Genomic DNA, 12,874 nt, shown 5'->3' with positions numbered 1-12,874 from the left:
GAAGACAGACTTGGCGAATAGGGACCTCCACCAGTAACCACTTCCACAGCACTTCTGCTCCCTCCACTTTGCTTTCGTACTTTGCTTTCAATTAGGAAATATCTGAATTTCACATTCATTTGTCATCAGATCGTAGTTTATATTGCCCCAACCCGTGGCTTCGGGTTTGTTTCATCGTGCACATGTTGTTTCATTCATCCGGCATTCACCTCAATTCCCCCCAGCCCCAGGTGTGCCCCGGCTCGAGTAACTTTTCCTCTTCACTCACCGGTCCCTGGCATTCGCTCAGGGCAGCTGTACTTTCGCTTTCGGCTCCGCCTGCTGGCTTTGCTTCAACCCGCAAGCCCTGCTCACACTTTAATTTCTCTCCCATTCTCGCCGGCAGCTCCGCTTCCTCTCAGCGGACGTTGTCGATTTCTTTGCTTCCTTTTCTTCACCCTCAGCTCAGGCTGCGTATCTCAGACCCTGGAGGCTCACACACCTGTGGTCTTTTTGCGGCCCGCCTGGCCCTGGGCTCCTCAGTTTCTTGGGGTCATCTGCCGGCATCCTGGCTCTCCTGCAGGAACCACCACGGCTGCCTCCTCCCATACAGGATTCCATGCCTGTCTATTTGCTGCTGGTCTCCTCCCTTTTTATACACCTGCAACTACTTGACAGGTTGCAGGTGTGAGTTCCAAATGGTAATTGCCTAGTTTTGATATGATATGGCATTTATAACGTGCCTGTACACAAGTGTTTCTAGGCACCACAAGACAAGGGAGGGAAGACAGAGGGAAGACAAGACAAACAATCCTACTACGTCTTGTGTCATTTGAATCGTGAATGTGCGACAACGAGAAGTGCAGAGGGATAGGAGAGGGGGAAGTGAACGGGAGATGGTAGGGGAAAGTGCGATCAGGGCTTCATGGCTCTGAGTAAGTATAGCCAGGGCAGCGCGACTCTGGGTAAGTGCAAGGAGGCAGGGCGGCTGTAGGGGTTACATTTACAGTCCCTAGGTGTGCAGTAGGCCAGAAGGCAGTTCAAGGAAGACTGGTCATGGAAGAGCCTGGTACCCAGTGAGACTCTGAGGGTACCAAGCAACCAGTCGGCGCAGCAGACAGATAAATTAGTAGGGAAGCGAGAGAGAGAAGGCAGAGGAGAAAAGGAGGGTCTTGAGCTGTTTCCGGAACTTCAGGTGGTCCGGCTCAAGTCTGAGAGTGGCGGGCAGGCTGTTCTAGAGGGAGGCACCTGCAGAGTAGGGAGATCTACCCCGATGCTCTGCCTGGAGAAGCATATGACCCTTGGAGGTAGTTGAGCGAAGGGCTCTAGAAGGAAGGTATTTCGGAAAAGAGAGTTGGATGTGGTGCAGGGGTTGGCACAAGAAAGCCTTGTGGATGATGCAGAGGGTTTTGGAATTAGAGGAGAACTTGCGACATGCCTGACCTTCACAACACTCTGCAGGACTCTTCCTTGTCTCAGTACTAGACTGGTGAAATGACTTACTAGTATTTACTACTCCTAGTCGCCTCTTCCTTGTCCCAGTACTATAGTAGGTTGAATGAGGGGAGATATTTTGCAATAGCACATAAAGGCCGGGGGAGGGTTAGGATGGTTCTCATAAGGGAAAGGGGCTACCATGTCTCGCCTGTGGATACCCTCTTCCCAATGCTGAAGGACCCTCCAACCAGGTGATCCTCCTTGCTTCTATACCCCCACGGTCAGGATCCGAAAGCGATGGCCTTTTCCGGGCCACCTGAGAAGAGGATCCAGGGGGAGTAGGTGTGAGGATACCCTCAGGTTTCTCACAATATATGAAGTTAGCCTCCAGTAAACTTAGTGCCTAAGTAACTGGTCGCTGCCCACAACCTACTTCGCAGAGGCATCATACATTGCAAAGTCAAGCTTGTTATCAGTGTTCCAAGTTACAGAAATGTTGCCCTTCTCCCAAGAGTCCCAGATTCTGAATTTGCCCCTTGAAAGCCGTACAGCATGCTTCTGCAACCCTCATCATAGTACTAAGAAAAGTCGACATCATCCTCCTCTTCAAAGAGCTGCACTGACTGCTCCTTAAAGCCTGCATCACCTTCAAAGAAGTCACAACCAAAACACTCTACCTACCTGACCAAGAAACCTAACCATCTCCTGGAGGACAACGTACCAACAGAAGTCACAACATCCCCAGGCTAAAAACAAAGAGCTGCAAGAAGAAAGAAATCAGAGTGCGGGCTTTTACTTCCATGCACCCTGTCTCTGGAATATCCTGAAAATGCAAATATGACTGGCCCCCCTCCCTACATCCTACACTTCAGGAAGCACTTAAAGACCCTACTCTAAGAACATCTAGTCATTTGCTGATTGCTCAATCAACCCTAATTCTCTCCCTCTAGAGCTCTCCGCCACAAAACATATCTGACCCCTGCAGCCTTACTTGTAACCCAAGTGTGTCCCCAAAGCACAGGGCTCTGCTGCCTTCAGAGCTAGGCTTCATAAATCCTACAAATATATACATTCATAGATTAAAGGCAATGCCCTGAAAGATTACTGCTATTATAGTAGATCTAGCGAGGCATCTCAGCTCAAACAGCCTTGTAGAGTGCCACTCCAGCACAATTGTGATCTAATGGCAGATGGTGCAACATCAACAACACATTTACCTGATTAGCTTGCAATATTCGTAGCTCAACAACTAGTCCATAACTCTCCCTAAAGTAGTAAACTATCATGTGAAGTAGATACATTTCGCCACACATCGCCATGAAAAGGATAACATTAAATCCAAATATCCATGATTAGCATGAAAGAATGTACATGATTATCTATTGAGTCAGCATATGGACAGATGCATTCAGGGTGGATAAATGATAGGATTTAGGAAATGGTCCTCTGCCACTGGATGCCTGAAGTGTACATCCTTAAATGTGGCATGCTTGCTAATGGTACATGTATCTGGTGATTGGTTTTCGAAAACTCCTTTACAGACTGAATCCTAAAAGTTCTCCTTTAAAGAGTGCTGATTTTATAACTGTCAGAGAATGATTGATAAATATTTTTGTTGTTCATGCAAACAATGACCAGAGCAATAGAAATGTGTACTCCCCAGGGCATTGATGCTTTCAATGTGTATGTCCTGAGAAGATGATTGCTACCTGTTTAGGGGGTCGTGCACTCTTGCAAGCTAGCAATGGTCCTTCATTCTAAGGCCTGTATCCATCATCATACCAGGAGTAGTAAGGAACACCAGCTCCCCCCTATGTCACATTTCAAAACCCAAGGAAAAGTGGTGACGAGTAAAGTCAATTCTCACGTCCACACTGTGTTATCCCTCTTGCTCTCTTAGTTCACATAACACAATCCCTCAAACTGCCTTAACTGTAACAAATTATCCTGGATCTTAAAAGTTCAACCCGAGATATCAAGTCTTTTGCTTTTTTCCCCAGAGACGGAAATCTCCACCTCCGTGAACAGAGTGCGCTGGTGTACATCAAGCAGGGAAGAGAAACTCAAGTGTGACACGTGGAGTGCCATGAGTGGGGGCACAATGCAGTGCATTGAGGCAAACTCTGCAGAAGAGTGTATCCTTCAAATTCTGGTAAGTGTTCTTTTGGGACCGAGGTTGATTTTTTTCTGCTGCCTGACTTATGGGAGCCTAGCAATGCCCCGAACTCCGAGTCATATTGTATTTCTATTTATTTATTTGTAAAGCGCAGCCGAGCCCTGAGGCATCTGGGCGCTGGCGAACGTACGTGTTACAATAGCAAAGCTATACAATTAAAGAAGCCAGTTGAGATACTAGCAGTAGCAGTAAAAACAGAATATAGTACAAAGGTACAGGTTACATAATCATACAAGCAATAAAGACACAAGTTAACATGTATGGTACAGAGGTGCAATCAGAATGTCGTTTAATTTGGATACAGGTGTACATCACGTAGGAAGCTAAGAGTCACTTGGGAATCACTAGCATGGGCATAGGAACTGGGGGAAGATGGGGATACACCCCCCCCACATTGCTCGGGGGGGGGGGAGATACATTAAGATGTGTCCACCCCACATATCCAAATTATGCCCTGCAGGCATGCTGCCAGCATGGGGAACTGACAGGGGTTTTCATTTCTAAGTGCTTCACATAGTCAAAGGTTAAGTCAATGTTCTTTCTCAGATTTAAAAATAGGCTGTCCATCTGCTGCCCTGGCATTTGCGTCCAAAGGAAGGAGCGTAGAATGGGAGAGGGGTTTCTTGGCAGTGACGGAAAGTGTGCAGGTTAGATGGAAACCATATAGTTAATATTGCTGAGTCCTCATAAAACAAAGTCAAATTTTCTCTCGTTATTTCACTTGCTTTTCTGGATGTATAAGAAACGAGTTACAGTTTTAATTTAGCCCAAACAGTACCTTTTCTGTCAATTCTTCTGCTACCATCAAACATTGCATGTATGTACTTTGTCTATTAGTGGGATGAGCCTCTAGCATGTTCCTTTCAGTGGAAACCCCACTTTGCAATATTGTATGGGCACTGAATACACATCTATACTTGTTTCATTTTACTATGTTACGTACAGTTCTGTACGCAGAATTAATATGCATGTATTATTTGATTTAAAAAATAATTAAGTGATAAAGTAAGCATGATAAGTTTTATTATGTGGCTAGATGGGCATTTTGGTGCAGCCAGTCTATTTTTTATTGTGACATGGCATTTTATTCACGGCATCTATGATAAAGTAATGATAGTATGATACGTGTTAATACATTGGTAGACTGCCATTTTGGTGCAGCCTTTCTAGTTATTTCTTACTGTGAGATGCCATTATTACTCGGAATCAATGGTAAAGCAAACATGAGTGTTATTATGTGTCTAGACTGGCCTACATCGTGCAGCCAGTCTGGACATGTTTTCTGATTGTGGCATGGCATTTTTAAAGGTAAAGCCAATATGAGTATGTTCTTATGCAGAAATACTGCCATATATTGGCAGAGCCAGCATGGACATGTTTTCTTATAGTAGTATTACAGGCATTATGTGCAAACCAAACATTAGTATTTTCTTCTATAGGAATGATATGATATGATAAGTCATTTATAACACGCCTGTACACAGATGTTTCTAGGCGCGACAAGACAAGGAGGGGGAGACAGAAGGAGGACAAAAAAACGATCTTACCAGATCGCTCAAGTGCGGGGAAGAAGGAGGGGAGAAGTGCCGGAGGGAGAAGTGCAGGGGTGGGGGGGCAGAGAAGTGCAATTAATTCTAAATTCTGTAAGTGCTGCCAGAGGGTGGCTCATATGTGCAGAGGGAAGGGACTGTAAGGTTGCAGATACAGACCCTTAAGAGCTGGGGGAGCCCAGAGGCTATGCGAGGGCATCTGGACATGCAGGACCTTGGGCCTGAGTTCAGTGGGTGACCCGGTGATCAGTGCACGGAGCAATATACTGGCATATATTGGTGTAGCCAGCATGGAAATCTATGGGCACAGCCAGCATATACTGTCATTAAAGGCAACAAGAACATGCATTGGGAAATGCTCCTGTGCACTGTTGGTGATTTGCATCTGTTGCCTTGTAGTTACCCTACAAAGCCAATTGATAACTGTCTGGCTTATTACCCATTTTTTCCACAGAAATTGTGCTGTATAATGTATCATTTTAAACCATTATTCAAAAAAAGATTTCTTAGCGGAAAACTACCATAACCCCCATTGGTTGGTTCAGGCTCCCACCGTACGCTCGGCCACTCTTGCATATTCATGAGAAATATTTACGACCCTCCTGACACAAGTAAAAAAGCAGAGAAGTTATGCCTTTTTTTTAGTTGCACCACTTTAAGAAATTAACAGGTCACCTTATTCATAAAGGTAGCCTGCACATTTCTTGAGGGCTTTGCAGCAGTCCCTTGCATACTTTAATCATGAGTGCACTCACGACTCTAATATATAGCTGGCTCCCAGAACCCAGGTAGGGGCTTGGAGTGCATTTTGCAGTGACAGGCCTATAGGCTATTAAATGGCCTGTTACGGTGAAATGTAACTAATATGTGTATCCCTATTTGGAGGGATAGAAATGCAAGTGTGACAGCAGCATTTCATAATGCTGCTGTTACACGTGAAACAAATGCATGACAGGGTTGGAAATTACCCTTTCATACATTGTGCATCTGTTCCAGACAGGCACTGTTCCCATTGATGAATTCGGGATTTGCATTGGAATGCGCACAAATGTCCCTTATTTGTGAACATGTGCAGAGGGGGTAAAAAAGGGCATATGACAGATGCCCTTTCTGAATAGAGCACATCTTGGTTGTCACAAGAAATGACATGCGCTAGGTATGAGATTTTGGCTCATTGTGACGGTTCACTAGAGGTCATTTTGCAAGTCGGTTGTAACGGGAGGAAAGAAGGTGCAGAGCCAGGCATTAAATATGAACGTCTTTGGCTATTAGGCGGCTCTGCCACTTATAAACTAATTCTAAAACTCCTGAACTCAAAACCCAACTCCCGACCGGACCTGGCATCCTGCCTCCTTGACATAGAACTCTGGATGACCCAAAGCCACCTCTTGTTAAACCCCTCCAAAACGGAAATCATGGTTTGCGGCAACTCCGAACTTCTTCCGCAACCACTACCCTGGCCACCCGCCATGGGCAACTCACCGACCCCCTCCAACTCAGTGAAAAATCTTGGATGCACCCTTGACTCTGACCTGACACTCTCGCGCCAAGTCAACAATTTCTCTAAGTCCTGCCACTACCACCTTAAAACCCTTAGGCGCATCTTTCCATATCTCTCATTTCCCAACAGACTCTCCGCGGTCCAATCAATCGTTATATATCAAGACCGGACTACGCAAACCCCCTATACCTTGGAATCCATGCCTACCAACTGAATAAACTCCAAAGGGCACAAAATGCGGCGGCCAAAATGCTACTTGCGCTCGGTCCAAGAGAACACGTCTCCCCAGCCCTTAAGACACTGCACTGGCTTCCTGTAGCCCGTAGGGTGGCTTTCAAAACTTTATGCCTCTCCCATCGAGCACTGCATAAAACTGGACCTCAATATCTTCAAGACAAACTAAAACCTTATAATCCCACTCGCACCCTAAGATCCAGCTCAGCTGGCCTCCTAGTAATTCCTAAAACAAACTCAGTCAGGCTAGGCGGATCATCATTCTCAGCCCTGGCTCCAACCCTGTGGAACTCGCTCCCACCCCAAATCCGCCTAACTGAGGATTTAGCGCCCTTCCGCAAACTACTGAAAACATGGCTCTTCCCCTAAAACCAACTGGTATCCAAACTAACAGCATCACAACGACACCGACCCAACAAACTACCTGATGCGAGAAATTGACAGCTAATAAACTCGAATGTAAACTAGAAAGACAAACAGAACTGAACAAGTAAAGTAGATCAAAACAGTGAAGTGGATAATATGAATAAATAATTGGGAAATTAAGGAGATCTAAACTGCTGAAATGGACATAATGAATGAGGAAGGAACAAAGTGAATGGCGTGGATGGAATAGTTAGAATGGATGAAGCGTATAGAACAGATGAATGCACTGAGTGGAAGAGGGCATGAGTAGAAGAACAGACGACTAGATAGATCAAATGAGTATGGAGATCAGATGAGCGTATAGAATAGATGAACATACTAAAGCGGATGAGTGTGTAAAGTGGTTAGGTGTGTAGAGCGGACAAGCGTGTAGAGCGGATGAGTGCGTAAATACAGAGAAGCGAATAGAACGCAGGAATGCATAGAACTGATACTATGTGTGACTATACAGAATGGACAAACATATAGACCGGACGAACGTTTAGACAGGATGAACGTGTAGAACGGATGAGTGTGTAGAGCGAATGAGTGTGTAGAACGGATGAGTGTGCAGAGCGGATGAGTGTGCAGAGCGGATGAGTGTGGAGAACGGATGAGTGTGGAGAACGGATGAGTGTGGAGAGCAGAAGACTGCGGAGTGTGGATGAATGTAGGGAATGAATGTAGGGAGCGGATGAGTGTGGAGAGCGGATGAGTGTAGAGAGAAGATGAGCGTGGGTACGGATGAGTGTGGAGAGCAGATGAGTATGGAGAGCAGATGAGTGTGGAGAGCAGATGAGTGTGGAGAACGGATGAGTGTGTGGAGCGGATAAGCGTGTGGAGTGGATGAGTGTCTGGAGTGGACGAGTGTGTGGAGCAGATGAATAGTATGTCAAGCGGACGAATAGTATGTTGACCCGATGAGTGTGAGGACCGGATGAGTGGGAAGATCAGGATGAGTGTGTAGATTTAGATGAGTGTGTAGATTTGGATGAATGTGTAGAGCAGATGAGTGTGTAGAGCAGATGAGTGTGTAGAGCAGATGAGTGTGTTGAGTGGATGAGTATGTAGAGTGGACGAGCGTGTAGAGCGGATGAGTGTCTGGAGCAGATGAGTGCGTGGAGCGGATGAGTGTGTGGAGCAGATGAGTGTGTGGGGCGGATAAGTCTGTGGAGTGGATGAGTGTGTAGAGCAGATGAGTGGGTAGAGCGGATGAGTACAAAGAGCGGATGAGTACAAAGAGCAGATGAGTACGAAGAGCGGATGAATACGAAGAGCGGATGAATACAAAGAGCGGATGAGTGTGTAGAGCGGATGAGTGTGTAGAGCGGATGAGTGTGCAGAGTGGACGAGCGTGCGGAGCGGACGAGCGTGCGGAGCGGATGAGCGTGTGGAGCGGATGAGCGTGTGGAGCGGAGGAGTGTGTGGAGCGGATGAGTGTGTGGAGCGAATGAGTGTGTCAGGCGGATGAGTGTGTGGAGTAGATGAGTGTGTAAAGCGGATGAGTGTGTAGAGTGGATGAGTGTGTAGAGTGGATGAGTGTGCAGAGCGGACGAGCGTGCGGAGCGGACGAGCGTGCGGAGCGGATGAGCGTGTGGAGCGGATGAGCGTGTGGAGCGGAGGAGTGTGTGGAGCGGATGAGTGTGTGGAGCGAATGAGTGTGTCAGGCGGATGAGTGTGTGGAGTGGATGAGTGTGTAAAGCGGATGAGTGTGTAGAGTGGATGAGTGTGTAGAGCGGACGAGCGTGCGGAGCGGACGAGCGTGCGGAGCGGATGAGCGTGCGGAGCGGATGAGCGTGTGGAGCGGATGAGCGTGTGGAGCGGAGGAGTGTGTGGAGCGGATGAGTGTGTGGAGCGAATGAGTGTGTCAGGCGGATGAGTGTGTGGAGTGGATGAGTGTGTAAAGCGGATGAGTGTGTAGAGTGGATGAGTGTGTAGAGCGGACGAGCGTGCAGAGCGGATGAGTGTGTGGAGCGGATGAATGTGTGGAGTGGATGAGCGTGTGGAGCGGATGAGTGTGTGGAGCGGATGAGTGTGTGGAACGGAGGAGTGTGTGGAGCGGATGAATATGTGGGGCGGATGAGTGTGTGGAGTGGATGAGTGTGTAAAGCGGATGAGTGTGTAGAGTGGATGTGTGTGTAGAGCTGATGAGGATGTAGAGCGGATGAGTGGGTAGAGCGGATGAGTGTGTAGAGCGGATGAGTGGGTAGAGCGGACAGGTACGAAGAGTGGATGAATACGAAGAGCGGATGAGTGTGTAGACTGGATGAGTGTGTAGACTGGATGAGTGTGTAGACTGGATGAGTGTGTGGAGCGGATGAGTGTGTGGAGCGGATGAGTGTATGGAGCGGATGAGTGTGTGGAGTGGATGAGTATGTTGAGCGGATGAGTGTGTAGACTGGATGAGTGTGGAGCGGACGAGTATGTGGTGCGGACGAGTGTGAGGAGCGGATGAGTGTGTGGAGTGGATGAGTGTGTGGAGCGGATGAATGTGTGGAGCGGATGAGTGTGTGGAGCGGATGAATGTGTGGAGCGGATAAGTGTCTGGAGCGGAAGAGTGTCTGGAGAGGAAAAGTGTCTGGAGCGGATGAGTGTGTAGACTGGATGAGTGTATAGACTGGATGAGCGTGTAGATTGGATGAGCGCGTAGACTGGATGAGCACGTAGATTGGATGAGCGTGTAGATTGGATGAGCGTGTAGACTGGATGAGCGTGTAGATTGGATGAGCGTGTAGATTGGATGAGCGCGTAGACTGGATGAGCACGTAGATTGGATGAGCGTGTAGATTGGATGAGCGTGTAGACTGGATGAGCGTGTAGATTGGATGAGCGTGTATATTAGATGAGCGTATAGATTGGATGAGCGTGTAGATTGGATGAGTGTGTAGATTGGATGAGCGTACAGAGCGGATAAACGTACAGTGCGGATGAGTGTACAGAGCGGATGAGTGAAACGCCTGATCTCGAACGCCTGAAACGAATAAAAGTGCATAGAACGGACTTGATTGCATTGAATTGCATGACTCGCATAATATGCCTTGGAATGCAGGGAACATTTGAAAGAGCATACATCCCATCATACCACACCCCACGCTTAAACTCTTCTTTACTCCACCACTCAACTAGAACACAGAGATACTATGACACCATTCGGTATAACTGTTCTCATATCAACATCTCCCGCTCACTCCCCATCACTCTATGTAAACACTGCTGGTTACACACCCCCCAGCCAGGCGTTCTCCTCAGGCCTGATGCAGCCACACTCGGTCTGGATAAATCCTGCCAGAGCAAACACATCCTCCTGATCTCAACCACCACACCTACCGCTATGAAGCAGCCACTACACGAATTTCGCACCAGCTGCACACATACCTGGTGCTCACACGCACCTTTGGACTCTCTACTCTCTCTACTGACCCGAACTTCGGTTCCCGAGGGCGTTCAACCTACTAGCGCCTTCAGACCATTCCAATGGTATATAAGGCGCTATATAAATGCAAAATAACATAACATAACAATAGCATAAGCTGAAACTATTGGCATGGGAAATTAAGACTGGAGGGAGATGGCATGTGAGGAGAGACTCACAGCCTCCGGGTGCTGTTTGGTTATAAGCCAACCCCTTCCAGGCCGGGCCCTGGCCATGCTGGGTCCAATATGCATTCCTTCCCCATCCCACCCCATCCCTATCCAAAACACGGCCCATGGGGTTTCTTTTAACTATATATTGTCCCGTTAACAGTCACTGTAGGACCAGTCAACACCTTATTGGTTTCCTTTCTGCCTCTCATTATTGCACACACCCACAACCAGGCATGAGTTGTCCTTCTGTTTCTCCATATACATGCAACCTCTGCTTCACCAACAATCCAATGCTCGCCTCTCCAGACATGGTAGTTGTTGCTGTCAACTTTATCTACCATCAACTTGCGTTTTGTCATTTCCTCCCACTAAAGGTTTTTGGAAACAGGTCTCCCCAATTCTGACACTGTACACAGTAGACAAAAAGAAGGACAATTCTAGCACATCTCTCATGACTCCTTAAACTTAGTGTGCGCAAATCCGTGGCCATCTTGGAAAGGTAATATAGGTATGTCACGCCCGTAAGGACCCTACAGCAGCATTATGAAAGGTGGTAGTCCTTCACTAAAAACGATTAAGGAAAGGCTGATCGTTTTGCAAATTAACATTGTCATAGATACTTACGATTTAATTTAACGGGCTTTAACATTCTATGAGGTGGCATGGCAGGTTTTATTTATTACAATTATTTTTATTTCAAATGAAAAGAATCGTCCACTGAATGACCAAACGAAAAAGGTCTGACTGCAAAACTGTACGAGTACCCTTGTGCTCCAGTATTTGCATTCTGTTGGTAATTCAGTCAGTGCTCTATTTACGGTTGTTTTCAATGTTTTACCATTGCTCCAAGTAGATTCCACCTACCCTTTGCAGTGGCACAATTTAATGCCAGGATCCTACTTCTTTTGTTTTGCTAGTACAGAAATCGACTCATCCCAGTTAAATCAGTGCATCCGTTTTTCAGGCTCAGACAGTGCGGGGATATTGGCCTTAGGACTTCATGCTCTATCTTGGAACGCTATGTCCTGCACTGTTCTGGTAACGTTTTTTCCTCTGTGAAAATCTTTTAAGAATCTGATATTTGAGAATAGATTATAATTCACATGATCAACTATCGTTATAGAAAATAATACATCAATTGAAGACAAAGAAGCCAAGGATTGTGCTTCACTCCTTTCTTTACTACTTGAGCAGCATAACCAAATCCCTCGAACTTGAGTCTTTTCATAGTTTGTGCTTGATTGGTGTGCTCTGTCACGTGAAAATCCTGGCCAATAAGCATCTCCTTCATGGCCTTCATCTTCTCTTTCCACCGTAAACGTCCTCCTCTTTATTTCGCTGCTTCTTTGATAACTTAATTCCGCACCCCACCAGTTGACGCCAAACTTCGAGCCACTACCACTGTCACACCTCATGATCCTGCTGGTTTGTTCTCTGAATCTGTAATAAATATAAGCACTGCATCATGAAGCAAATCATTCAGGGTGGGCTATTGTAAATTACCAAACCACATTAACACTGATCAACATTAACACTTCATACAGTTCCAGGGAAATTCTCAATTCTAAGGGCAGGATAATCCTTTGTCTTCATGTCTTTAATCGAATTTTGACTTTCTATAATTAAATTATTGACAATTTGAATTCTATGTCCAGACAGGAGGCTCGGATTATGCTTGTTACTCACCACCAATGATGACATCCAGTCAATTGGTAAAAAATAAAAATTCTTAAACGTCGACTCAACTAGCCTGCTGCTTTTACAATATCTTCCAGTCGCGCCCCTACGTTGTATGCTTAGGAAGCCATTGCTACCATTAATTGAGTGAGCACCATAGGTGTCCACGTCGATGCTCGCCTGTTGCATACACTGTAAAGACTGGAGGGGGGCGTCTGTACTTCCGCTCTCTATATGGTAGAGCAGAGACACAGTAGACCCCAGCCAAGATTCTCTATTGTGGTAGCAATGGACGAGGAATCAAGGCCTAGCTTCTCGGGAGGTGATGCA

The 12,874-nt window shown here is 46.5% G+C and overlaps 1 protein-coding gene across 1 annotated transcript in view; it reads left to right on the top strand.

The window, feature by feature from the left end:
• Window positions 1-12,874, top strand: part of LOC138491524 (serotransferrin-A-like) — a 658,259-nt gene that overhangs the window by 382,406 nt on the left and 262,979 nt on the right. The window contains exon 9 of the mRNA XM_069618062.1: window positions 3,417-3,568. Within this exon, the coding sequence (XP_069474163.1) occupies window positions 3,417-3,568 (152 nt within the window). The remainder of the gene's footprint in view (window positions 1-3,416; window positions 3,569-12,874) is intronic.

This window comes from Ambystoma mexicanum, chromosome 10, assembly GCF_040938575.1.
Source record: "Ambystoma mexicanum isolate Mex_15411 chromosome 10, UKY_AmexF1_1, whole genome shotgun sequence".
NCBI lineage: Eukaryota > Metazoa > Chordata > Amphibia > Caudata > Ambystomatidae > Ambystoma > Ambystoma mexicanum.
The sequence above is the reverse complement of the archived record's forward strand: the minus strand, read 5'-3'. Positions and strand labels throughout refer to the sequence as shown.